General features: G+C 58.2%; 2 protein-coding genes across 2 annotated transcripts in view; one reads left to right on the top strand and one right to left on the bottom strand.

Moving 5' to 3' along the window:
* LOC142466841 (uncharacterized) overlaps nt 1–27,568 on the bottom strand; it is a 755,003-nt gene that overhangs the window by 381,020 nt on the left and 346,415 nt on the right. The gene's annotated exons all lie outside the window — the stretch shown is intronic.
* Nucleotides 1–27,568, top strand: part of MTCL2 (microtubule crosslinking factor 2) — a 117,745-nt gene that overhangs the window by 71,963 nt on the left and 18,214 nt on the right. The window contains exons 6-9 of the mRNA XM_075572321.1: nt 6,181–6,303; nt 21,736–21,861; nt 23,224–23,454; nt 27,357–27,461. Coding sequence (XP_075428436.1) covers nt 6,181–6,303; nt 21,736–21,861; nt 23,224–23,454; nt 27,357–27,461 — 585 coding nt within the window. The remainder of the gene's footprint in view (nt 1–6,180; nt 6,304–21,735; nt 21,862–23,223; nt 23,455–27,356; nt 27,462–27,568) is intronic.

The following is a 27,568-nucleotide window of genomic DNA, read 5'->3' as shown; positions in this document are numbered from 1 at the left end:
CCCAGCCCACCTTCCCAGCCCCCCCAGCCCGCCTCCCCAGCCCACCTCCCCAGCCCGCCTCCCCAGCCCCCCCAGCCCACCTCCCCAGCCCGCCTCCCCAGCCCGCCTCCCCAGCCCGCCTCCCCAGCCCACCTCCCCAGCCCGCCTCCCCAGCCCCCCCAGCCCACCTCCCCAGCCCGCCTCCCCAGCCCGCCTTCCCAGCCCGCCTCCCCAGCCCGCCTCCCCAGCCCCCCCAGCCCACCTCCCCAGCCCGCCTCCCCAGCCCGCCTTCCCAGCCCGCCTTCCCAGGCCGCCTCCCCAGCCCGCCTCCCCAGCCCGCCTCCCCAGCCCGCCTCCCCAGCCCCCCCAGCCCACCTCCCCAGCCCGCCTTCCCAGCCCGCCTCCCCAGCCCGCCTCCCCAGCCCCCCCAGCCCACCTCCCCAGCCCGCCTTCCCAGCCCGCCTCCCCAGCCCGCCTCCCCAGCCCCCCCAGCCCACCTCCCCAGCCCGCCTTCCCAGCCCGCCTCCCCAGCCCGCCTCCCCAGCCCCCCCAGCCCGCCTCCCCAGCCCGCCTTCCCAGCCCGCCTCCCCAGCCCGCCTCCCCAGCCCCCCCAGCCCACCTCCCCAGCCCGCCTTCCCAGCCCGCCTCCCCAGCCCCCCCAGCCCACCTCCCCAGCCCGCCTTCCCAGCCCGCCTCCCCAGCCCCCCCAGCCCACCTCCCCAGCCCGCCTTCCCAGCCCGCCTCCCCAGCCCGCCTCCCCAGCCCCCCCAGCCCGCCTCCCCAGCCCGCCTTCCCAGCCCGCCTCCCCAGCCCGCCTCCCCAGCCCCCCCAGCCCGCCTTCCCAGCCCGCCTCCCCAGCCCGCCTCCCCAGCCCCCCCAGCCCACCTCCCCAGCCCGCCTCCCCAGCCCGCCTCCCCAGCCCCCCCAGCCCACCTCCCCAGCCCGCCTCCCCAGCCCACCTCCCCAGCCCGCCTCCCCAGCCCCCCCAGCCCACCTCCCCAGCCCGCCTCCCCAGCCCGCCTTCCCAGGCCGCCTCCCCAGGCCGCCTCCCCAGCCCCCCCAGCCCGCCTCCCCAACCCGCCTCCCCAGCCCGCCTCCCCAGCCCGCCTCCCCAGCCCGCCTCCCCAGCCCGCCTCCCCAGCCCCCCCAGCCCGCCTCCCCAGCCCCCCCAGCCCACCTCCCCAGCCCGCCTCCCCAGCCCGCCTCCCCAGCCCCCCCAGCCCACCTCCCCAGCCCGCCTTCCCAGCCCACCTCCCCAGCCCGCCTCCCCAGCCCGCCTCCCCAGCCCCCCCAGCCCACCTCCCCAGCCCGCCTTCCCAGCCCGCCTCCCCAGCCCGCCTCCCCAGCCCCCCCAGCCCACCTCCCCAGCCCGCCTTCCCAGCCCGCCTCCCCAGCCCGCCTCCCCAGCCCCCCCAGCCCGCCTCCCCAGCCCGCCTTCCCAGCCCGCCTCCCCAGCCCGCCTCCCCAGCCCCCCCAGCCCACCTCCCCAGCCCGCCTTCCCAGCCCGCCTCCCCAGCCCGCCTCCCCAGCCCCCCCAGCCCGCCTCCCCAGCCCGCCTCCCCAGCCCCCCCAGCCCACCTCCCCAGCCCGCCTCCCCAGCCCACCTCCCCAGCCCGCCTCCCCAGCCCCCCCAGCCCACCTCCCCAGCCCGCCTCCCCAGCCCGCCTTCCCAGGCCGCCTCCCCAGGCCGCCTCCCCAGCCCCCCCAGCCCGCCTCCCCAACCCGCCTCCCCAGCCCGCCTCCCCAGCCCGCCTCCCCAGCCCGCCTCCCCAGCCCCCCCAGCCCGCCTCCCCAGCCCCCCCAGCCCGCCTCCCCAACCCGCCTCCCCAGCCCGCCTCCCCAGCCCGCCCCCCCAGCCCGCCTCCCCAGCCCCCCCAGCCCGCCTCCCCAACCCGCCTCCCCAGCCCGCCTCCCCAGCCCGCCTCCCCAGCCCGCCTTCCCAGGCAGCCTCCCCAGCCCCCCCCCCCCAGCCCACCTCCCCAGCCCGCCTCCCCCCCCCCCCAGCCCGCCCCCCCGCCTTCGTCGCCTCTGGTTCTCGCCCTCGTCGCCTCTGGTTCTCGCCCTCGTCGCCTCTGGTTCTCGCCCTCGTCGCCTCTGGTTCTCGTCCTCGACGCCTCTGGTTCTCGCCCTCGTCGCCTCTGGTTCTCGCCCTCGTCGCCTCTGGTTCTCGCCCTCCTCGCCTCTGGTTCTCGCCCTCGTCGCCTCTGGTTCTCGCCCTCGTCGCCTCTGGTTCTCGCCCTCGTCGCCTCTGGTTCTCGCCTTTGTCGCCTCTGGTTCTCGCCCTCGTCGCCTCTGGTTCTCGCCCTCGTCGCCTCTGGTTCTCGCCCTCGTCGCCTCTGGTTCTCGCCCTCGTCTCCTCGGGTTCTTGGCCTCGTCTCCTCTGGTTCTCGCCCTCCTCGCCTCTGGTTCTCGCCCTCCTCGCCTCTGGTTCTCGCCCTCGTCTCCTCTGCTTCTCGCCCTCGTCTCCTCTGCTTCTCGCCCTCGTCTCCCCTGCTTCTCGCCCTCGTCTCCCCTGCTTCTCGCCCTCGCCTCCCCTGCTTCTCGCCCTCGTCTCCCCTGCTTCTCGCCCTCGTCTCCTCTGCTTCTCTCCCTCGTCTCCTCTGCTTCTCTCCCTCGTCTCCCCTGCTTCTCGCCCTCGTCTCCCCTGCTTCTCGCCCTCGTCTCCCCTGCTTCTCGCCCTCGTCTCCCCTGCTTCTCGCCCTCGTCTCCCCTGCTTCTCGCCCTCGTCTCCCCTGCTTCTCGCCCTCGTCTCCCCTGCTTCTCGCCCTCGTCTCCCCTGCTTCTCGCCCTCGTCTCCCCTGCTTCTCGCCCTCGCCTCCCCTGCTTCTCGCCCTCGCCTCCCCTGCTTCTCGCCCTCGTCTCCCCTGCTTCTCGCCCTCGTCTCCCCTGCTTCTCGCCCTCGTCTCCCCTGCTTCTCGCCCTCGTCTCCCCTGCTTCTCGCCCTCGTCTCCCCTGCTTCTCGCCCTCGTCTCCCCTGCTTCTCGCCCTCGTCTCCCCTGCTTCTCGCCCTCGTCTCCTCTGCTTCTCTCCCTCGTCTCCTCTGCTTCTCTCCCTCGTCTCCCCTGCTTCTCGCCCTCGTCTCCCCGGCTTCTATCCCTCGTCTCCCCTGCTTCTCGCCCTCGCCTCCCCTGCTTCTCGCCCTCGCCTCCCCTGCTTCTCGCCCTCGTCTCCCCTGCTTCTCGCCCTCGTCTCCCCGGCTTCTCGCCCTCGTCTCCCCGGCTTCTCGCCCTCGTCTCCCCTGCTTCTCGCCCTCGCCTGTGTTTACATATTGAGTAACAAGCCATACTGAATGCTCCTCGTGCCAAAATGAGCTCCCGTGTTTGGAGTTGTTGGAAAGCGCGCCCGGCTGTTCAGACGCCTGCTCAGTAAACAATCGCTCACTAATGACTGCTGTTAAAGCCGCAATCTGTGCTGATTTTTGTGTTACATACACGCACATACATATACGCACATACACATGCATACATACACACGTGTGTGTGTGCCAACTTTTTTGTCCACCATAACCAGTTTTGAATTCCTTGTCTAGCCTGCCCTTCCCCACCTCCGCTGTTCGGTAGATCCACTACTCTTTTAGTGAAGAAAATCCTTTTCTTTTCCCCTGAGTCGCCCACTTCAGAACGTGACCTCAGAACGTGACCTCAGAACGTGACCTCTTGCTCGAGCATTTGTGCCTGTGAGATCCGCTTCCCTCCTGCAGCTTGTTCCAACCGTCAATGAATGGGAAAGAGTTGGTCATATCATCCCCCCTCCTCTCCCTCCTCTCTCTCCTCTCCCTCCTCTCCCTCCTCTCCTCCAAGCTGCACACATTAAGGTACTTTAGTCCATGGGGGCTCAGATCCAGTCCTCAAGGCCCCCCTCCCACGCCAACAGGTCCGGTTTTCAGGATATCCCTGCTTCAGCACAGGTGGCTGAATCAGTCCCTGCTTCAGCACAGGTGGGTCAATCAGAGGTTCAGTCTTTGACTGAGCCTCTGGTTGAGCCATCTGTGGTAAAGCTGGGATATCCTGAAAACCTGACCTGTTGGGGTGGGGGGGAGGCTTGAGGACTGGCGTTGAGCCCCCCGCTGCTTCAGCCTTTCCCGATACGTTTTCTGAGACCCGTAGCCGTGTGTGTGACCCTCCTCTGCACCCGCTCCCACGCCCGTCCTCCTCCCGGAGAGCTCTCCAGAACTGAACGCCGTACTCTCGATCCTCCGTGAGACTCCGCCTAAAGCGGGTCCCGGGCCCCCTCTCTCCGCTCACACTACTCCCTATATTCATCACGACCTCCGCTCTCCGTCACATGACCCGGAGATTGCAAGCTCTGCAGGCTAGGGGCTCCTTCCCAGCGCGGGGTTGATTTAAACGTGCAATCCCATATAGCCGGCCCAAAACAATGTTACAGTCCAGCTGGTTTTCTCGGGGGCCTCTGAATCGGGGGAGTGTTTGTCAACGAAGTGTTTTCTTTACTAACAGCCCACCCCGTCCTTCTCGGTCATCCAATAAAGAGAAGGGGAGAGAGGGGTCTCTGCCCGTGCAAACTCTTGATACATCAGACAAAATAAACCTTTAGGTGTTAGATTTGGGTAACAAGGCATCAATTATCCAGATGTGACCCCTTAACCCTGTCACTGCCATTAGTACACTTTGGCCCTAGGAGGGACTGACCCCTTAACCCTGTCACTGCCATTAGTACACTTTGACCCTATGGGGGACTGACCCCTTAACCCTGTCACTGCCATTAGTACACTTTGGTCCTATGAGGGACTGACCCCTTAACCATGTCACTGCCATTAGTACACTTTGCCCTTAGGAGGGACTGACCCCTTAACCATGTCACTGCCATTAGTACACTTTGACCCTAGGAGGGACTGACCCCTTAACCATGTCACTGCCATTAGTACACTTTGACCCTAGGAGGGACTGACCCCTTAACCATGTCACTGCCATTAGTACACTTTGACCCTAGGAGGGACTGACCCCTTAACCATGTCACTGCCATTAGTACACTTTGACCCTAGGAGGGACTTACCCCTTAACCATGTCACTGCCATTAGTACACTTTGACCCTAGGAGGGACTGACCCCGTAAACATTTATGTCTTTATTTATTTATTTGATAAAAATGTTTAACCAGGAAGCAATGCAAAGATATGTGGGTGTGCAGCACACAAAAAAGTGCAAGAAACGCGATACGTTCGCACAACGCCGGAGCTCCTGGGTCAGCGATGGCCTATCTGCAGCAATCCAAGTACACAGCAACAGGAAAGAGGATCCAGGGCTCCACGGGTTCTAGCAAAATAATTTATTCATAATACACAACGTTTCGGCCTCACTTAGGCCTTGGTCAAGTAACTGGTAATGAACTGACAAACACAATGTCCAGTGTTTGTCAGTTCATTACCAGTCACTTAACCAGGAAGTAATACATTGAGAGTTACCTCTCGTTTCCAAGTATGGGCACAGAGTTATAAACAATACATGGTTACATTAGAAGAACAGGGTTTAACCATGTCACGGCCATTAGTACACTTGCGTTCCTGGAAGGACTGTCTCCTTAAATTATTATTTAACCGGTTCAGTCCCTCCCAATGCCAAATCAAAACGAATGTTGAACGGGTGAAATAAAAGGCGCGGTGGTGCCCGCCGGGCAGTGAAGGGGACACAAAGGCCCCTTCGCCAAACGGATGTTTGTTCATCCAAGAGGAACGGTCTCTTTGTCCTCCCCAGACGGGGGTTAACCAGACCGCAGGGGGAGATGGGGAGGCGGAGTATGGCGCGCTCTAGTTACCCAAAGACCTCTATTCCTGCATGACACTGAACCCTACGGGCCTAGCACCCCCTCCACCCCACCCCCTCGCCACTGCATGGACACCATAACTGGTGTTTTGCACATTCTCTTTCCCTTCTCTCTCCTTCTCTCGTTTGTCCCCCCCCTCCCTTCCCTTAACACCCCCCCCCCCCAGCCCACGTGTCTGCTCATCGCGTCTTTTCTTTTCCTTTCCACCTTTTCCTACCCTTCCGTGGTCAAACTCTTCATTCTTTTCCTCCTTTTCTTCATTCTGTAATTTATTTCTTTTTTTTTTTGCCCGTTTTCTTATTTATTTCTTTTTAATTTTTGTTTTATTTTTAATTTGCTTTTGTTTTTGTTTTTTACTCCCCCCTTTCCCTGCCCCTCTGTTCGTTTCGTTGTTCATCGACTTGTTCCGTGCGCGGAGCAGCCGGAGTTTAGGGCGTGCGGTGGGAAGGAAGCACCGTACAGAGGAAAGGTTGGCGGTGACCTTGACCAGACCAGAGGTCACAGGACGGACCAGGCTGCGGATAACGAGTTGTATGCGGCGGAGGTAGGTCCCAGTGACTAATGCGCTAATGCGTGTGCTTGCGCTTGCCATTCTATCCCTGTGACTGTCGCACTGGGGGCGGGGGTGGGGGGGTTTAGAGGCGCTGTATCATTGTACTGGTGTATGGGGCTGTACAAATACAGGGTGCTCTGTGACATGGAGCAGTAGCTCCCTTTCTCGTGAGTCAGGAAACGCTATATTCAGGATGTTAAGAACACCTATGGACTGATTATGTATATTCAGGGGTAGCCAAAAATATAACATACTTAGGGGCCAGACAGAATGTATAGGAGCCAGCATTTTGTCCCGCTGCCACCCCCCTCACCCACTATCTTCTGTTGGCGGCTCTGTGTCCGTGTGTGTGGTGGGTCAGTGTGTGCTGGGGTGTGTGGTGGAGTGTGTGTGTGTGTGGTGGGTCAGTTTGTGCTGGGGTGTGTGGTGGGGTGTGTGTGTGTGAGGGGGGCATATGTGTGTGTTGGAATGTATATCGGGGGGTGACGTCCATGTGTATCTGGGACAGATTCACAGTGACAGACCTGCACACACACACTGACACATACTGTAACACACACTCCTGGTTTCTCACACAACCTCACAGCTCTGCACCCAGCACTCGCACTCCTCTGCCTTCTGCTCTCCGCTCCCCCCAACTCTCCTCACTGCACGGCGACCTGTCAATCACCACCATCGCCAGCGCCCCGGATCCGGTGATGTGCCTGGGATTGCCAAGTCTGTCTCTCCGTGCAGCACAGGCGCTGGGGGGGGGGGGGATTTTAGGTGCCAAGGATTTTTCCATCCATGTAATCTTCAGCCCTTGTCTCTCCACTGCTGGATGAAGCCTCCCCAATGATCTCCCAAGTCCTACGGTTACAGCCTCTCTTCGCTCCGACACATTTTCTCATCAAATCCTCCCATCTAACTTTTGGTCGTCATCTTGGTCTTTTAATTTCTCTTGGAATCCAGTCGAATACCATCTTTGTCCAACGATGGTCTTTCCTTCTTGCGATATGTCAATAATTAAGTATAGATATAGGATAAAGTATCTGTTGTCTAAATTTAGCATAGGTTGAACTTGATGGACGTACGTCGTTTTTCAACCTCATCTACTATGTAACTTTTATGTATGTCCGACCCACCGCCATTTTTATTTCTGTACCCGTGTGATGTCACAAAATATCCACAAGACCAAAGTGATCAACAAAGGTGTCAACTCGAAAGATCGAAATAAATTCAAGAGAACTAGGAGAAGTCGAAGTCTATGTCTACCGTGGTCGGCAAGTAACAATGGATTGGAGCTTAATCAAATCAATGGGATAATGAAGCTGGGATGGAGGCATTGGGAAGAAATAAGACCATCTTCCAAGGGAACCTTCCACAGAGACTCAAGAGGAAAGTGTTGGACCCGTGTATTGTGCCCGCGCTCACGTATGGATGTGAAGCCTGGGCCCTAAATGTGAAGATCATTCAAACACTTCAGACACGTCAAAGAGTATGGAGAGATGCATGCTGGGTATTACCTGACGAGACAGGAGAAAGAATAAGTGGGTTCGAAAACCAAACAAGTTGGTGACATCACACGGGGGGGAGAAAGTAAAATGGCGGTGGACCAGACATATCGCAAGAAGAGATGACCATTGTTGGATAATGATGGTACCCGGCTGGATTCCTAGGGAGATGAAGAGACCACGATGGTGACCGAAAGTAAGGTGGGAGGACGAAATGAGACAATGTGTTGGAGCGACGTGGAGGAAGAGAGGCTGCAACCGCAGGGCCTGGGAGATCATTGGGGAGGTTTCCTCCCGCAGTGGGGAGACACGGGCTGAAGAAGATTATGCTGAATATCTATATATCAATATATCTAATTCACATACTAGTTATTTTAGGCCAGTGCACACCTGTATTTTGCACTGTATGAAAATCTATATGTAATACATACTGTACACACGCATTTATTTCTTATGTCCGAAGGAATTTACTATGATCCCTTATTGCAGCATTGAGAGGGTGAAAGCGACTATATAAAGATCCCAGTTAAAGTCCATAATCCCGTCTTCCTGAAGCCCCCTTTGGAAGTCTTCTCTGTAGCCGGATCGCCCAGCGAGCTGGCGGGCGTCCAGCAGATAGCAAGAACATCTCTGGTGGGAATCACACTGACGGAGAGTGTTTATTGCTCCGTGTTAAACAATCGGAAGCCGGAAACACTCCCAGTGCAATTGGGAGCTTAAAATAAACCCTGGGCCCTGCACGCCGGACCTGACACTTCCTCGGTGATAAAGGGGGGATGGGGGGGTTGTTAAAGGGTTAAGGGCGGCATTCAAACTCCCTTTGTATATATAATCTTCCAATCAAACTTGGTAATAATGTAACTTCACTAGTTGCACAGGGACACAGGTAACCCTGCAAACCACAGCCGCCCTGATTTCCAAAACCATACCCCCCCCCCCTGCTTCCCCGAACCACGGCCCCCTGCTTTCCCAAAAATAGCTCAGAAACTCCCAGCGTAGGGGAAATTACATTTTGAAATTAAAATACAGTATTTCTTTCACAAGACATACAATACAGGCATACCCCGGTTATAGGACACTCACTTTAAGTACACTCGCGAGTAAGGACATTTCGCGCAATAGGAAAACAGCAGCTCGTGAAGGCGCCTGTCAGCACGTCCCGAACAGCAATACCGACTCCCTACCTGTACCGAAGCTGTGCGCAAGCGGGGAGGCTATAGAGCCTGTTACACATGCGTTATTTACATCAGTTATGCACGTATATGACGATTGCAGCACAGTACATGCATCGATAAGTGGGAAATAGGTGGTGCTTCACTTTAAGTACATTTTTGCTTTACATACATACTCCGGTCCCATTGCATACGTTAATGCGGGGTATGCTTGTATAAATATATCTATATCTCCCGCCCGGCTCCTGGGGCGTTTACATCAAGCGTCGTGGTAATTGGCTTGCTCAGTGTTGGTTACCTTGTCCGGGTGCTGGATCGGTGCAGGCCGAGCGTTTGGTACCTTGTCCGGGTGCTGGATCGGTGCGGACCGGCGTTGGGTACCTTGTCCGGTTGCTGGATCGGTGCAGGCCGAGCATTTGGTACCTTGTCCGGGTGCTGGATCGGTGCAGGCCGGGCGTTTGGTACCTTGTCCGGGTGCTGGATCGATGCAGGCCGGGCGTTGGGTACCTTGTCCGGGTGCAGGCCGGGCGTTTGGTACCTTGTCCGGGTGCTGGATCGGTGCAGGCCGGGCTTTGGGTACCTTATCCGGGTGCTGGATCGGTGCAGGCCGGGCGTTTGGTACCTTCTCCGGGTGCAGGCCGGGCGTTTGGTACCTTGTCCGGGTGCTGGATCGGTGCAGGCCGGGCGTTTGGTACCTTGTAAGGGTGCTGGATCGGTGCAGGCCGGGCTTTGGGTACCTTGTCCGGGTGCTGGATCGGTGCAGGCCGGGCGTTTGGTACGTTGTCCGGGTGCTGGATCGGTGCAGGCCGGGCGTTTGGTACCTTGTCTGGGTGCTGGATCGGTGCGGCCCGGGCATTGGGTACCTTGTCCGGGTGCTGGATCGGTGCGGACCGGCGTTGGGTACCTTGTCCGGGTGCTGGATCGGTGCGGACCGGCGTTGGGTACCTTGTTCGGGTGCTGGATCGGTGCAGGCCGGGCGTTTGGTACGTTGTCCGGGTGCTGGATCGGTGCGGACCGGCGTTGGGTACCTTGTCCGGGTGCTGGATCGGTGCAGGCCGGGCGTTTGGTACCTTGTCCGGGTGCTGGATCGGTGCAGGCCGGGCGTTTGGTACCTTGTCCGGGTGCTGGATCGGTGCAGGCTGGGCATTGGGTACCTTGTCCGGGTGCTGGATCGGTGCAGCCCGGGCGTTGGGTACCTTGTCCGGGTGCTGGATCGGTGCGCACCGGCGTTGGGTACCTTGTTCGGGTGCTGGATCGGTGCGGCCCGGGCGTTGGGTACCTTGTCCGGGTGCTGGATCGGTGCGCACCGGCGTTGGGTACCTTGTTCGGGTGCTGGATCGGTGCGGCCCGGGCGTTGGGTACCTTGTCCGGGTGCTGGATCTGTGCGCACCGGCGTTGGGTACCTTGTTCGGGTGCTGGATCGGTGCGGCCCGGGCGTTGGGTACCTTGTCCGGGTGCTGGATCGGTGCGCCCCGGCGTTGGGTACCTTGTTCGGGTGCTGGATCGGTGCGGAACAGGCGTTGGGTACCTTGTCCGGGTGCTGGATCGGTGCAGGCCAGGCGTTGGGTACCTTGTCCGGGTGCTGGATCGGTGCGGCCCGGGCGTTGGGTACCTTGTCCGGGTGCTGGATCAGTGCGGAACGGGCATTGGGTACCTTGTCCGGGTGCTGGATCGGTGCAGGCCAGGCGTTGGGTACCTTGTCCGGGTGCTGGATCGGTGCAGCCCGGGCGTTGGGTACCTTGTCCGGGTGCTGGATCGGTGCGGAACGGGCGTTGGGTACCTTGTCCGGGTGCTGGATCGGTGCGGAACGGGCGTTGGGTACCTTGTCCGGGTGCTGGATCGGTGTGGAACGGGCGTTTGGTACCTTGTCCGGGTGATGGATTGGTGCGGAACGGGCGTTGGGTACCTTGTCCGGGTGCTGGATCGGTGCGGAACGGGCATTGGGTACCTTGTCCGGGTGCTGGATCGGTGCGGAACGGGCGTTGGTTACCTTGTTCGGGTGCTGGATCGGTGCGGAACGGGCGTTGGGTACCTTGTCCGGGTGCGGAACGGGCGTTGGGTACCTTGTCCGGGTGCTGGATCTGGGCATTTAACCTAGCTTGAGGCCTCTGTAACTTTTTTCTTACCTTGGTTCCAGCGACGCGTCTCCATGGCAACCGATGTCACATGACCCTGCAAGATCAGTTGCCGCTGTAGCCGTGACAGGGGGGGGGGGTGCACGTGAGCCGGAGAGGAGACAGGGGAACGCATTAAGGAAAGTTTGCGCACCCCTGATCTACAGTATAAACCTATATACACTATTCACAGTGAGGTTCCTCACCTGCGACTCCTCCGGGGACCTGACCTAGAAACCTCTCCCTCCTATATATATAAATATATATTCTGCTGTGACATCACTATCCACCATGCATAAGTGGGTGGGCTATTATTCCCCCTAGTCACCCAGTACCATGTGATGGGGGAAGGGGCGTTACTCTGTGTGGACGTACCTTGTCCGGGTGCTGGATCGGTGCGCACCGGCGTTGGGTACCTTGTTCGGGTGCTGGATCGGTGCGGCCCGGGCGTTGGGTACCTGGTCCGGGTGCTGGATCGGTGCGGAACAGGCGTTGGGTACCTTGTCCGGGTGCTGGATCGGTGCAGGCCAGGCGTTGGGTACCTTGTCCGGGTGCTGGATCGGTGCGGCCCGGGCGTTGGGTACCTTGTCCGGGTGCTGGATCAGTGCGGAATGGGCATTGGGTACCTTGTCCGGGTGCTGGATCGGTGCAGGCCAGGCGTTGGGTACCTTGTCCGGGTGCTGGATCGGTGCAGCCCGGGCGTTGGGTACCTTGTCCGGGTGCTGGATCGGTGTGGAACGGGCGTTTGGTACCTTGTCCGGGTGATGGATTGGTGCGGAACGGGCGTTGGGTACCTTGTCCGGGTGCTGGATCGGTGTGGAACGGGCGTTTGGTACCTTGTCCGGGTGATGGATTGGTGCGGAACGGGCGTTGGGTACCTTGTCCGGGTGCTGGATCGGTGTGGAACAGGCGTTGGGTACCTTGTCCGGGTGCTGGATCGGTGCGGAACGGGCATTGGGTACCTTGTCCGGGTGCTGGATCGGTGCGGAACGGGCGTTGGGTACCTTGTCCGGGTGCTGGATCGGTGCGGAACGGGCGTTGGGTACCTTGTCCGGGTGCTGGATCGGTGCGGAACGGGCGTTGGGTACCCTGTCCAGGTGCTGGATCGGTGCGGAACGGGCGTTGGGTACCTTGTCTGGGTGCTGGATCGGTGCGGAACGGGCGTTGGGTACCTTGTCCGGGTGCTGGATCGGTGCAGGCCGGGCGTTGGGTACCTTGTCTGGGTGCTGGATCGGTGCGGGCCAGGCGTTGGGTACCTTGTCTGGGTGCTGGATCGGTGCGGACCGGCATTGGGTACCTTGTCTGGGTGCTGGATCGGTCGGCAGTTACAGAGGCCCCGCGCTTCCCCATAGGCATTTAAAATAGCTCGAGGCCTCTGTAACTTTTTTCTTACCTTGGTTCCAGCAACGCGTCTCCATGGCAACCGATGTCACATGACCCTGCAAGATCAGTTGCCGCTGTAGCCGTGACAGGGGGGGGGGGGGGCACGTGAGCCGGAGAGGAGACAGGGGAACGCATTAAGGAAAGTTTGCGCACCCCTGATCTACAGTATAAACCTATATACACTATTCACAGTGAGGTTCCTCACCTGCGACTCCTCCGGGGACCTGACCTAGAAACCTCTCCCTCCTATATATATAAATATATATTCTGCTGTGACATCACTATCCACCATGCATAAGTGGGTGGGCTATTATTCCCCCTAGTCACCCAGTACCATGTGATGGGGGAAGGGGCGTTACTCTGTGTGGACGGTTTGGTTTGGCTTAGTGTTTTTTTATTCCTTCCGCTGCTCGCATCACGCATGCACATACACGCGCAGGGGGTCGCCGCTGGCATCACACACACACGCGGGGCTGCCGCTGGCATCACGCTCACACACACGTGTGGGCCGCTGATGGCATCATGCACATACACGCGCGGGGCCGCTGCTGGCATCACGCACACACACACGCGGGGGCCGCTGCTGGCATCACGCACACACACACGCGGGGGCCGCTGCTGGCATCACGCACACACACACGCGGGGGCCGCTGCTGGCATCACGCACACACACACGCGGGAGCCGCTGCTGGCATCACGCACACACACACGCGGGGGCCGCTGCTGGCATCACGCACGCACATACACACACACGGGGGCCGCTGCAGGCATCACGCACACACACGTGCGGGGGCCGCTGCTGGCATCCCGCACGCGCACACACACACACGGGGGGAATCACACTGACGGAGAGTGTTTATTGCTCCGTGTTAAACAATCGGAAGCCGGAAACACTCCCAGTGCAATTGGGAGCTTAAAATAAACCCTGGGCCCTGCACGCCGGACCTGACACTTCCTCGGTGATAAAGGGGGGATGGGGGGGTTGTTAAAGGGTTAAGGGCGGCATTCAAACTCCCTTTGTATATATAATCTTCCAATCAAACTTGGTAATAATGTAACTTCACTAGTTGCACAGGGACACAGGTAACCCTGCAAACCACAGCCGCCCTGATTTCCAAAACCATACCCCCCCCCCCTGCTTCCCCGAACCACGGCCCCCCTGCTTTCCCAAAAATAGCTCAGAAACTCCCAGCGTAGGGGAAATTACATTTTGAAATTAAAATACAGTATTTCTTTCACAAGACATACAATACAGGCATACCCCGGTTATAGGACACTCACTTTAAGTACACTCGCGAGTAAGGACATTTCGCGCAATAGGAAAACAGCAGCTCGTGAAGGCGCCTGTCAGCACGTCCCGAACAGCAATACCGACTCCCTACCTGTACCGAAGCTGTGCGCAAGCGGGGAGGCTATAGAGCCTGTTACACATGCGTTATTTACATCAGTTATGCACGTATATGACGATTGCAGCACAGTACATGCATCGATAAGTGGGAAATAGGTGGTGCTTCACTTTAAGTACATTTTTGCTTTACATACATACTCCGGTCCCATTGCATACGTTAATGCGGGGTATGCTTGTATAAATATATCTATATCTCCCGCCCGGCTCCTGGGGCGTTTACATCAAGCGTCGTGGTAATTGGCTTGCTCAGTGTTGGTTACCTTGTCCGGGTGCTGGATCGGTGCAGGCCGAGCGTTTGGTACCTTGTCCGGGTGCTGGATCGGTGCGGACCGGCGTTGGGTACCTTGTCCGGTTGCTGGATCGGTGCAGGCCGAGCATTTGGTACCTTGTCCGGGTGCTGGATCGGTGCAGGCCGGGCGTTTGGTACCTTGTCCGGGTGCTGGATCGATGCAGGCCGGGCGTTGGGTACCTTGTCCGGGTGCAGGCCGGGCGTTTGGTACCTTGTCCGGGTGCTGGATCGGTGCAGGCCGGGCTTTGGGTACCTTATCCGGGTGCTGGATCGGTGCAGGCCGGGCGTTTGGTACCTTCTCCGGGTGCAGGCCGGGCGTTTGGTACCTTGTCCGGGTGCTGGATCGGTGCAGGCCGGCGTTTGGTACCTTGTAAGGGTGCTGGATCGGTGCAGGCCGGGCTTTGGGTACCTTGTCCGGGTGCTGGATCGGTGCAGGCCGGGCGTTTGGTACGTTGTCCGGGTGCTGGATCGGTGCAGGCCGGGCGTTTGGTACCTTGTCTGGGTGCTGGATCGGTGCGGCCCGGGCATTGGGTACCTTGTCCGGGTGCTGGATCGGTGCGGACCGGCGTTGGGTACCTTGTCCGGGTGCTGGATCGGTGCGGACCGGCGTTGGGTACCTTGTTCGGGTGCTGGATCGGTGCAGGCCGGGCGTTTGGTACGTTGTCCGGGTGCTGGATCGGTGCGGACCGGCGTTGGGTACCTTGTCCGGGTGCTGGATCGGTGCAGGCCGGGCGTTTGGTACCTTGTCCGGGTGCTGGATCGGTGCAGGCCGGGCGTTTGGTACCTTGTCCGGGTGCTGGATCGGTGCAGGCTGGGCATTGGGTACCTTGTCCGGGTGCTGGATCGGTGCGGCCCGGGCGTTGGGTACCTTGTCCGGGTGCTGGATCGATGCGCACCGGCGTTGGGTACCTTGTTCGGGTGCTGGATCGGTGCGGCCCGGGCGTTGGGTACCTTGTCCGGGTGCTGGATCGGTGCGCACCGGCGTTGGGTACCTTGTTCGGGTGCTGGATCGGTGCGGCCCGGGCGTTGGGTACCTTGTCCGGGTGCTGGATCTGTGCGCACCGGCGTTGGGTACCTTGTTCGGGTGCTGGATCGGTGCGGCCCGGGCGTTGGGTACCTTGTCCGGGTGCTGGATCGGTGCGCCCCGGCGTTGGGTACCTTGTTCGGGTGCTGGATCGGTGCGGAACAGGCGTTGGGTACCTTGTCCGGGTGCTGGATCGGTGCAGGCCAGGCGTTGGGTACCTTGTCCGGGTGCTGGATCGGTGCGGCCCGGGCGTTGGGTACCTTGTCCGGGTGCTGGATCAGTGCGGAACGGGCATTGGGTACCTTGTCCGGGTGCTGGATCGGTGCAGGCCAGGCGTTGGGTACCTTGTCCGGGTGCTGGATCGGTGCAGCCCGGGCGTTGGGTACCTTGTCCGGGTGCTGGATCGGTGCGGAACGGGCGTTGGGTACCTTGTCCGGGTGCTGGATCGGTGCGGAACGGGCGTTGGGTACCTTGTCCGGGTGCTGGATCGGTGTGGAACGGGCGTTTGGTACCTTGTCCGGGTGATGGATTGGTGCGGAACGGGCGTTGGGTACCTTGTCCGGGTGCTGGATCGGTGCGGAACGGGCATTGGGTACCTTGTCCGGGTGCTGGATCGGTGCGGAACGGGCGTTGGTTACCTTGTTCGGGTGCTGGATCGGTGCGGAACGGGCGTTGGGTACCTTGTCCGGGTGCTGGATCGGTGCGGAACGGGCGTTGGGTACCTTGTCCGGGTGCGGAACGGGCGTTGGGTACCTTGTCCGGGTGCTGGATCTGGGCATTTAACCTAGCTTGAGGCCTCTGTAACTTTTTTCTTACCTTGGTTCCAGCGACGCGTCTCCATGGCAACCGATGTCACATGACCCTGCAAGATCAGTTGCCGCTGTAGCCGTGACAGGGGGGGGGGTGCACGTGAGCCGGAGAGGAGACAGGGGAACGCATTAAGGAAAGTTTGCGCACCCCTGATCTACAGTATAAACCTATATACACTATTCACAGTGAGGTTCCTCACCTGCGACTCCTCCGGGGACCTGACCTAGAAACCTCTCCCTCCTATATATATAAATATATATTCTGCTGTGACATCACTATCCACCATGCATAAGTGGGTGGGCTATTATTCCCCCTAGTCACCCAGTACCATGTGATGGGGGAAGGGGCGTTACTCTGTGTGGACGTACCTTGTCCGGGTGCTGGATCGGTGCGCACCGGCGTTGGGTACCTTGTTCGGGTGCTGGATCGGTGCGGCCCGGGCGTTGGGTACCTGGTCCGGGTGCTGGATCGGTGCGGAACAGGCGTTGGGTACCTTGTCCGGGTGCTGGATCGGTGCAGGCCAGGCGTTGGGTACCTTGTCCGGGTGCTGGATCGGTGCGGCCCGGGCGTTGGGTACCTTGTCCGGGTGCTGGATCAGTGCGGAATGGGCATTGGGTACCTTGTCCGGGTGCTGGATCGGTGCAGGCCAGGCGTTGGGTACCTTGTCCGGGTGCTGGATCGGTGCAGCCCGGGCGTTGGGTACCTTGTCCGGGTGCTGGATCGGTGTGGAACGGGCGTTTGGTACCTTGTCCGGGTGATGGATTGGTGCGGAACGGGCGTTGGGTACCTTGTCCGGGTGCTGGATCGGTGTGGAACGGGCGTTTGGTACCTTGTCCGGGTGATGGATTGGTGCGGAACGGGCGTTGGGTACCTTGTCCGGGTGCTGGATCAGTGCGGAACGGGCATTGGGTACCTTGTCCGGGTGCTGGATCGGTGCGGAACAGAGGCGTTGGTTACCTTGTTCGGGTGCTGGATCGGTGTGGAACAGGCGTTGGGTACCTTGTCCGGGTGCTGGATCGGTGCGGAACGGGCGTTGGGTACCTTGTCCGGGTGCGGAACGGGCGTTGGGTACCTTGTCCGGGTGCTGGATCGGTGTGGAACAGGCGTTGGGTACCTTGTCCGGGTGCTGGATCGGTGCGGAACGGGCATTGGGTACCTTGTCCGGGTGCTGGATCGGTGCGGAACGGGCGTTGGGTACCTTGTCCGGGTGCTGGATCGGTGCGGAACGGGCGTTGGGTACCTTGTCCGGGTGCTGGATCGGTGCGGAACGGGCGTTGGGTACCCTGTCCAGGTGCTGGATCGGTGCGGAACGGGCGTTGGGTACCTTGTCTGGGTGCTGGATCGGTGCGGAACGGGCGTTGGGTACCTTGTCCGGGTGCTGGATCGGTGCAGGCCGGGCGTTGGGTACCTTGTCTGGGTGCTGGATCGGTGCGGGCCAGGCGTTGGGTACCTTGTCTGGGTGCTGGATCGGTGCGGACCGGCATTGGGTACCTTGTCTGGGTGCTGGATCGGTCGGCAGTTACAGAGGCCCCGCGCTTCCCCATAGGCATTTAAAATAGCTCGAGGCCTCTGTAACTTTTTTCTTACCTTGGTTCCAGCAACGCGTCTCCATGGCAACCGATGTCACATGACCCTGCAAGATCAGTTGCCGCTGTAGCCGTGACAGGGGGGGGGGGTGCACGTGAGCCGGAGAGGAGACAGGGGAACGCATTAAGGAAAGTTTGCGCACCCCTGATCTACAGTATAAACCTATATACACTATTCACAGTGAGGTTCCTCACCTGCGACTCCTCCGGGGACCTGACCTAGAAACCTCTCCCTCCTATATATATAAATATATATTCTGCTGTGACATCACTATCCACCATGCATAAGTGGGTGGGCTATTATTCCCCCTAGTCACCCAGTACCATGTGATGGGGGAAGGGGCGTTACTCTGTGTGGACGGTTTGGCTTAGTGTTTTTTTATTCCTTCCGCTGCTCGCATCACGCATGCACATACACGCGCAGGGGGTCGCCGCTGGCATCACACACACACGCGGGGCTGCCGCTGGCATCACGCTCACACACACGTGTGGGCCGCTGATGGCATCATGCACATACACGCGCGGGGCCGCTGCTGGCATCACGCACACACACACGCGGGGGCCGCTGCTGGCATCACGCACACACACACGCGGGGGCCGCTGCTGGCATCACGCACACACACACGCGGGGGCCGCTGCTGGCATCACGCACACACACACGCGGGAGCCGCTGCTGGCATCACGCACACACACACGCGGGGGCCGCTGCTGGCATCACGCACGCACATACACACACACGGGGGCCGCTGCTGGCATCACGCACACACACGTGCGGGGGCCGCTGCTGGCATCCCGCACGCGCACACACACACACGGGGGCCGCTGCTGGCATCACGCACACACACACGGGGGCCGCTGCTGGCATCCCACACGCGCACACGCGCACACACACACACGGGGGCCGCTGCTGGCATCCCGCACGTGCGCGCACACACACACACACACGCGCGGGGCTGCTGCTTGCATCACGCACGCACGCACACACACACACACACACACACACGCGCGGGGGGCTGCTGGCATCACACGCTGAGCGAGTGTTTTTATTTTACTGAGCCTCTAAGAGAGCTTAACTTCCATACCTTTTATTGCCCATCTTCTGCAGCGCTTTATAATGCCAGGTTGCCTAGCAACTCCTGAGGTTGCCAAGCAACCCATCCCCATCCTAATCTCGAGTGGGTGGACCAATCTGAGCCTTTGCACTGCAGCCGTTTAACCTGTTCCCTGCCAGGGGGGACTGCGACGCATTTCCGACCTTCCACGGGGCCCCTTAGGAACTCCCAGTTGCAAATGATTGCTAATAAATATCAGCACACAGAGCCACACTGACACTGCCATGTGATCTCCAACCCCGGCACAGTATCGGGCGCTCGAAGGCAAACCACGTGGTTAGGATTTAGTATCCAAGTGGTTTCAGCTCCGGGGACCCCCTGCTCCCTCGACCCCCCTGCTCCCCGAACCCCCTGCTCCCTCGAACCCCCTGCTCCCTCGAACTCCCTGCTCCCTCGAACCCCCTGCTCCCTCGAACCCCCTGCTCCCTCGAACCCCCTGCTCCCCTGCTCCCTCGGACCCCCTGCTCCCCGGTCCCCTGCTCCCCGGACCCCCTGCTCCCTCGGACCCCCTGCTCCCTCGGACCCCCTGCTCCCTCGGACCCCCTGCTCCCCGGTCCCCTGCTCCCCGGACCCCCTGCTCCCTCGGACCCCCTGCTCCCTCGGACCCCCTGCTCCCTCGGACCCCCTGCTCCCTGGACCCCCTGCTCCCTGGACCCCCTGCTCCCCCGGACCCCCTGCTCCCCCGGACCCCCTGCTCCCCCCGACCCCCCCGGGCCCCCTGCTCCCCCGGGCCCCCTGCTCCCCCGGGCCCCCTGCTCCCCCCCGGACCCCCTGCTCCCCCCCGGACCCCCTGCTCCCCCCCGGACCCCCTGCTCCCCCCCGGACCCCCTGCTCCCCCCCGGACCCCCTGCTCCCCCCCGGACCCCCTGCTCCCCCGGGCCCCCTGCTCCCCCTGGCCCCCTGCTTCCCGGGCCCCCTGCTCCCCCGGACCTCCCCGGGCCCCCTGCTCCCAGGCCCCCTGCTCCCCTGCTCCCCCGGACCTCCCCAGGCCCCCTGCTCCCCGGGTCCCCTGCTCCCCCGGACCCCCTGCTCCCCGCAATACTAACATCGGTCGCCGGTAGCACCCCCGGCTGGGCACAGATAGGTCTATTTAAAGGTCCAATAGGAAGCTGTGATGTCATCAGGACTTTTAAATATGCAAGAGATACCCCCCCCCCCCCTCTCGCCCTACAGAGGTCAGTATCTCGGGAGCAGGGGAAACGAATGCGGTTCAGCTCCAGAGACCCCCCATTACTTCCGCAGATACAGACCTCCGAAGGGGGCGCTGGTATCTCCTGCATCACGTGGGCCAATGGGAAGCCGCACCGGATGATGTCACGGCTTCCTATTGGCCCGCAGGGAACGGGCGCTTTGAATCTCCGCCATTACCTGATCCCTGCTAGCCGAACTGCGCGGCTACAGACACCCCCTACGGGAGGCCTGTATCTCCGGAAGCAGGGGGGCCCCGGAGCTGAAATGAATGGGGATCGGCTCCGGAGACCCCCGCCTTCACTCCCATGTAAAAAGAAAAATGGAGGAGAAAAGGCGCCCGGCTTGGGTTGGCCTTTTTAACGGATGATGGAAGAATAAAGATAAATGTGAATGCGCAGGAAATGCACCGCGACTAAAACTAGGGTTATTCAATTCCAAAGCACACAACACAGGCAGCCAAGTGTTTGCTATTAACACGGTTACATTAGTTTAGGGAAACCAATTGAATCCTTGGTGGGTGTTTCCTGGCCGGCTGTGCGGGAGTGCGCCTGTGAGTTTAAGGGCGGTTCTCCCACGGAGCACCATGTTGAATTAACGAACGGGTCGAAATTCGTTTTTTTGCGCGTTCGTTTGTTTCTCTTTGAAATGTTGAAATACTGCGAGCGTTCGCTGAGCGTTCCCCGGGAGGGGCACTTTCTTTTTCCTGAACATTCACTTATTTCATTAAAAAAAAAAATATATATATATATTTTATTTTTTTCCAAGTTTTTTTCTAATTTTTAACTTTTCTAAACATGTTGCCATTTTTGAATATTCGCATTGAAAAGAAAATAGCGGCGACTTTTTCTTTATTTTTATGTTTTTTAATTAACTCCAAACACAAAATATGCCTGAAAAAATTTGGCAAATTTGAATTTTGATGAAAAAACAAAAACAAATGTACTCTCTACTAACGATCGGGGATATGTTCAACCAGGGTGGCCCCTGGGGGTGCCTCGGACACGATGAAGGGTGCCCCAGGAAAAGTCAAACGACGTGTGCCGTGTTTTCTTAAGATATTTTTATTTTGCATCATATTTCCAATAACGGAAAACCTGAATTTTACGATAACACGGTAACACGGCCGTTGCAAATGGGGAATTATATTATTGTTTATTTGCAAAGCGCCCCCGCGTTCCGCAGCGCAGTACAAAGCGGGTTGCAGAGAATTGATAATCACAGAGTTACATGCACGTCAGGACTGACATGCACCAACAGATACAGACGCTAATGGGGGCCCTGGCCCTGGGAGCTTACACTCTAGAAGGGGTGGCCAGCTCCAGTCCTCGACAGGTCAGGTATTGGGGATATCCCTGCTTCAGCACAGCCACTGATTGAGCCACCTGTGCTGAAGCAGGGATATCCTTAAAAGCTGACCTGTCGGCGCTGGCCCTTGAGGACTGGCGTTGGCCGCTCCTGCTCTAGGTGATGGGCCGGGCTCTAGGTGATGGGCCGAATGACTGCACCACCTGTGCTGAAGCAGGGATACCCCTAATACCTGGCCTGCTGGTTTCCCGGGAGGACTGGGGTTGGCTGCCCCTGCTGTAGAGGGAATGAGGGACAATGTGGGAACAGAAGGTAAAGTGGCTGCCCGTGGGATGGAGGGGGAGGCCTCGGGGGGGAGTAAGGTCCCGCCGGGCTTGTGATAATTGATGAAAATGATGGGGTACCCCCAGCAATTAGATCATCTCAATAGGGGGGTTGCCCTGTGGGGAAAAAAAACGTTTGAGAGACCATCGCCAAAACGCACCGGACCGAGGGGCGTCTCTTAATGCCGGTGTTGTCCTCGGTTCTCCATACAGATTAAGGACCTGCAGCTGGTGCTGTCGGACGCCAACGAGACCATGAAGAGCCTGCAGGAGCAGCTAACCCAGGAGAGGCAGCTACGCCAAGAGGGGGAGGCGGCCTGCGGACAGAAAATCACCCAGGTCCGCGGGGAAACGTGGGGTCAGGATAAATAGGGCCCCTTACCGATCCCGAGCCGTCTGCTCCCTCTCAAACAGGGCTTTACCTTTCTTCTTTCCATTTCCAAGAACCCCTCCCCCAAATGGACATCTTTAGCCGTGCCTGAACCAGGGGGTCCGCCGGAGCTCCTCCATGTTTCCACGGCGTCCGGAGACCCGTTGGTTCCCCAGATATGCGAGGTTCTTTTGAGGGGGCTGCCTTGGGCACACAAATACTACAAACATGGCGGCCTGGTCACCAGTAGAATGTTGCGATATCATCTCCTGATGACATCGCGGCTTTTCTATTGGCTGCCATTGCCCTGACCCGGCGTTGTGTCCACACGTGTTCTGCCCGATGCTAGAGTGGTGGAACAGTGGTGTACGTCTGTAGGGCACTGAAGGGTTAAGAAACAACTCTGGGTACGAGGAATCTCACATGAATTATAAGTATGACGCACGTAGGGAGTCTGCAGAACCCTTGAGATAGAAGTATCTCTACGTCTCGGAAATTGCCTAACACCGGGGACACATCGCTGCTAGAGAAACTCGCTCCGAAATGAGACCTTCATATTAAAATCCCCTTCTTCAAACGCCCCCCTCCTGCCGTCACCAAGCGGTCCCTGTCACCGGCAGAGCCGGAAATGGGGACAGCCGTACGGCAGAGAGACGCGGGACGCTGGACATGGCGGCTCACAGAGGGAACCGTGACGCCCATCATTTGGGAGGATTCTGCAGAATTATTTTGTTGATGGATTAAACACGCAGTTATTACCTTTTATATGAAAACATTTAGTTTACAGTTTTTTTCTCATTGGGGCGTAAATGCCTTTTACCCGTTAATGCCATTGTGACATTATCAGGACCTGACCAGGGGTGGGACGTTGGTGACCCCGATTACACCATTAGAATCTGATTGCCGTTTTTTTCATTTCTAGGGGAGATTTTGCAATTGTAAAATGGGTTTTGCAAGAGAAGGGGTGAAAAAACCACCCATATAAACAGACGCAGGGCCTCCAACATTGTGTGCATAAAAATAGGTACCACTGGAGTGGAGAAACTTCCAAGCGATTCCTACTGAAGTCCCCTACCCGACACACCACACGCAAAAAACTTTGTTTAATGGATAGAACTCGTCTAACAGAAACCAAAACACAGCTGGTCTAACGGAACCCAAAACATGTAGAGAACCTGCTCACTGGGTACAGCTGGTCTAACAGAACCCAAAACATGTAGAATACCTGCTCAATGGGTACAGCTGGTCTAACAGAACCCAAAACACGTAGAGAACCTGCTCACTGGGTACAGTTGGAGCGTTTGCAGACAATCCTTTTTTTCTTCTTTCAGCTGAAGGAAGATCAGCAGAAGCTTCTCCTGCGACGCGAGTTTGAGCTGCAGTCTCTAAACCTGCAGAGGAGGCTGGAGCAGAAGTTCTGGAGCCAGGAGAAGAATTTGCTGGTCCAGGAGACCTACCAGTTCAAACAGAGCTTCCTGCTCCTCTCCATGAAGCTCAAGTGGTTTCTCAAGCGCTGGAGACAGGGGAAGGTCCTGGAGAGCGAGGGGGATGACTTTCTGGAGGTAAGATGAATTCAGACAGCACATGTGTACTTTCCAACCAGGGTTAGGTCGAAGGATGGACAATAATGCCGCTGTAGGCCCGCCTGATAGCGGAAAGGGTTAAGGGTTCAATCCCACGCAGTGAGCCCCCAGAAAACAGTCCTGTGTCAGCAATGTAACCATCAAATTGGCTTCCCTGGAGCGTGTGTCAGTCGAGTGTTTGATTTACCCTTGCCCCACCCTGTCCTTATCAGGGAGCCGATAAAGGAAAATGGGGGTCTGCCTGTGCAAACGCTTGTTGAACACACAGGGATATCAGACAGAAGGAGCAGCCGGAGGAGATCACACCTCTCCCAGGTCTCAGCTCAGCGTGCGCACAAGCGGACTTTAAAAAAATGGTTTCAAATAATTATAGGTGTCCCCTTAACCCTGTCACTGCCATTAGTACACTTTGCCCCTAGGAAGGACTGACCCCTTAACCCTGTCACTGCCATTAGTACACTTTGCCCCTAGGAGGGACTGACCCCTTAACCCTGTCACTGCCATTAGTACACTTTGGCCCTAGGAGGGACAGACCCCTTAACCCTGTCACTGCATTAGTACACTTTGCCCCTAGGAGGGACTGACCCCTTAACCCTGTCACTGCCATTAGTACACTTTGCCCATAGGAGGGACTGACCCCTTAACCCTGTCACTGCCATTTATACACTTTGCCCCTAGGAGGGACTGACCCCTTAACCCTGTCACTGCCATTTATACACTTTGCCCCTAGGAGGGACTGACCCCTTAACCCTGTCACTGCCATTTATACACTTTGCCCCTAGGAGGGACTGACCCCTTAACCCTGTCACTTCCAGTAGTACACTTTTCCCCTAGAGGGACTGACCCCTTAACCCTGTCACTACCATTCGTACACTTTGCCCCTAGAGGGACTGACCCCTTAACCCTGTCGCTGCCATTAGTACACTTTGTCCCTAGGAGGGACTGACCCCTTAACCATGTCACTGCCATTAGTACACTTTGTCCCTAGGAGGGACTGACCCCTTAACCCTGTCACTGCCATTAGTACACTTTGTCCCTAGGAGGGACAGACCCCTTAACCCTGTCACTGCCATTAGTACACTTTGTCCCTAGGAGAGACTGACCCCTTAACCCTGTCACTGCCATTAGTACACTTTGTCCCTAGGAGGGACTGACCCCTTAACCCTGTCACTGCCATTTATACACTTTGCCCCTAGGAGGGACTGACCCCTTAACCCTGTCACTGCTATTAGTACACTTTGTCCCTAGGAGGGACTGACCCCTTAACCCTGTCACTGCTATTAGTACACTTTGTCCCTAGGAGGGACTGACCCCTTAACCCTGTCGCTGCCATTAGTACACTTTGCCCCTAGGAGGGACTGACCCCTTAACCCTGTCGCTGCCATTAGTACACTTTGTCCCTAGGAGGGACTGACCCCTTAACCCTGTCACTGCCATTAGTACACTTTGCCCCTAGGAGGGACTGACCCCTTAACCCTGTCGCTGCCATTAGTACACTTTGTCCCTAGGAGGGACTGACCCCTTAACCCTGTCACTGCTATTAGTACACTTTGTCCCTAGGAGGGACTGACCCCTTAACCCTGTCGCTGCCATTAGTACACTTTGCCCCTAGGAGGGACTGACCCCTTAACCCTGTCGCTGCCATTAGTACACTTTGGCCTGAATTAGTGTTAAAATCAGTCCGCTCGGTGTATAGGATTCCTAAAATATCCCACCGCATTCATAGCTATCCCGCGGAAGCCCTGATTAATGAGGCTGTCATGTTGACGAGCTGCATCGCTAATTGATTGTGATCGGGCTGGTGGGTTCCCCGGGCACAATGTGCATTGTGATGTTAAGCGGGTTTAATGAGCGTGACATGTGGCAAATCCCAAAGTGTTCTAGTAACGGGAGCTGCATGTCCAGTAACGGGAGCTGCATGTCCAGTAACGGGAGTTGCATGTCCAGTAACGGGAGTTGCATGTCTAGTAACGGGAGCTGCATCTCTCGGGCTGTCCCTCCGTGTTTACAGGCTAAAGTCCAGGGGTCTCAAACGCGGTCCTCAAGGGCCACCAACCGGCGGGGGATTGGGGGAATCCCCGCTTCAGCACAGGTGGCTCAGTCATTGGCCAACTCCAGTCCTCAAGAGCCACCAACTGATCAGGTATTAGGGATAGCCCTGCTTCAGCACAGCCACTGATTGAGCCAACTTGCTGAAGCAGGATATCAATAAAACCTGGCCTGTTTTATTGGTCCTTGAAGTTTGCGTTGAGACCCCTGCAAATGCTGGAGATATCAGCTGCTGAAAATCTGCCTCCCTGGGGGAAACGTCTGCGTGTCTGTCCGTGTACCCCCTCGTCACTCACGGATGCCCGCCATGACATTTCGGCGATACACGGCTCTGCACGCATGCGCGTGTTTCAGTAATTTCAGTGCCAGCTCCTTCACTTCCCGGATTCCTGCTGTGGAGACGTATCAAACTTATCCTGATTCCAGTAACGATGTTAGCATGTTTTCTGGGACTTTCTCATTGTACAGACCTGTGTGGTATGACGGGACTATCTGAACTGCTTCACTTTCAGCCATGTTAACATGCTATTTTGGCTGGTTTTTTTTTTTGCTGCTTCAGCATACTTAATGTATCTTTACGAGTGCCGTTACTATTCCTAGGTAACAGTGTCGTTACTCACTGAGCCACTTCTTCTCCCAATGTATACAAACAAGGCAGGGGTGCCCAATGCTACATCCAATTGACAAAGCATATAAAGTAATAAGTATGGTTAAATACTTCAATAATAATATATATATATATTTGAAGCCTGCACACGGTGCAGTTATATATAGCCCACATACTGTGCATTAGCCGCAGAGTCCTGTATCGATGCGCACAGAAGGCGATGGGACGGCTGTCTGGGGCGGGGTTCGGGCTGCCCCGGGGCGGGGTTGGAGCTGCCCCGGGGCGGGGTTGGAGCTGCCCCGGGGCGGGGTTGGAGCTGCCCCGGGGCGGGGTTGGAGCTGCCCGTTTCCTCATTATCACAGCAGCTGCGAGGGATAAAAAATCAGCGTGTGACTTATTGTAAAACGAGCCGGGTGCCCCCTGAGTGCGGTCTGAGTGTCCTGTCCAGGGCTGTCACAAGGCGTCAGTCTAATGCAGCGCATTATGGAGAGATCCTGCAGGTCGCTGGTTACCCCCGTGTCTACTGAGCAGGCTGGTTCCTGATAGGAGCAAAGTGTACTAATGGCAGTGACAGGGTTAAGGGGTCTGTCCCTCCTAGGGGCAAAGTGTACTAATGGCAGTGACATGGTTAAGGGGTCAGTCACTCCTAGGGGCAAAGTGTACTAATGGCAGTGACAGGGTTAAGGGGTCAGTCACTCCTAGGGGCAAAGTGTACTAATGGCAGTGACAGGGTTAAGGGGTCTGTCCCTCCTAGGGGCAAAGTGTACTAATGGCAGTGACATGGTTAAGGGGTCAGTCACTCCTAGGGGCAAAGTGTACTAATGGCAGTGACAGGGTTAAGGGGTCAGTCACTCCTAGGGGCAAAGTGTACTAATGGCAGTGACAGGGTTAAGGGGTCTGTCCCTCCTAGGGGCAAAGTGTACTAATGGCAGTGACATGGTTAAGGGGTCAGTCACTCCTAGGGGCAAAGTGTACTAATGGCAGTGACAGGGTTAAGGGGTCAGTCACTCCTAGGGGCAAAGTGTACTAATGGCAGTGACAGGGTTAAGGGGTCTGTCCCTCCTAGGGGCAAAGTGTACTAATGGCAGTGACAGGGTTAAGGGGTCAGTCACTCCTAGGGGCAAAGTGTACTAATGGCAGTGACAGAGTTAAGGGGTCAGATGCTGCAGACCCCCTCGCACTCAAAGGGTTAAGCGTGCCATTATCTTTTTGCTCCTTTCATTAGGTGAACAGCGTGAAAGAATTGTACATGCTGATCGAAGAGGAGGAGTCGAACCCGTCGCCGGCCGATAACAAGACGTCCGAGGAAGAGAGCTGGCCGCAAAATATGGTGAGTGCCCGGCGCTGGCATCGCGCGTTGGAGGAGACGGGGTTCAAGCAAGCCGGTCAATTTTGCTCTCTTTCCCCCCTGAACTTTCTCCGGAGAACCGTTCGGGA

Source organism: Ascaphus truei, chromosome 15 (assembly GCF_040206685.1).
Source record: "Ascaphus truei isolate aAscTru1 chromosome 15, aAscTru1.hap1, whole genome shotgun sequence".
NCBI classification, from domain to species: Eukaryota; Metazoa; Chordata; class Amphibia; order Anura; family Ascaphidae; genus Ascaphus; species Ascaphus truei.
Note: the sequence above shows the minus strand (reverse complement) of the source record. Positions and strands in the feature narration are given on the sequence as shown.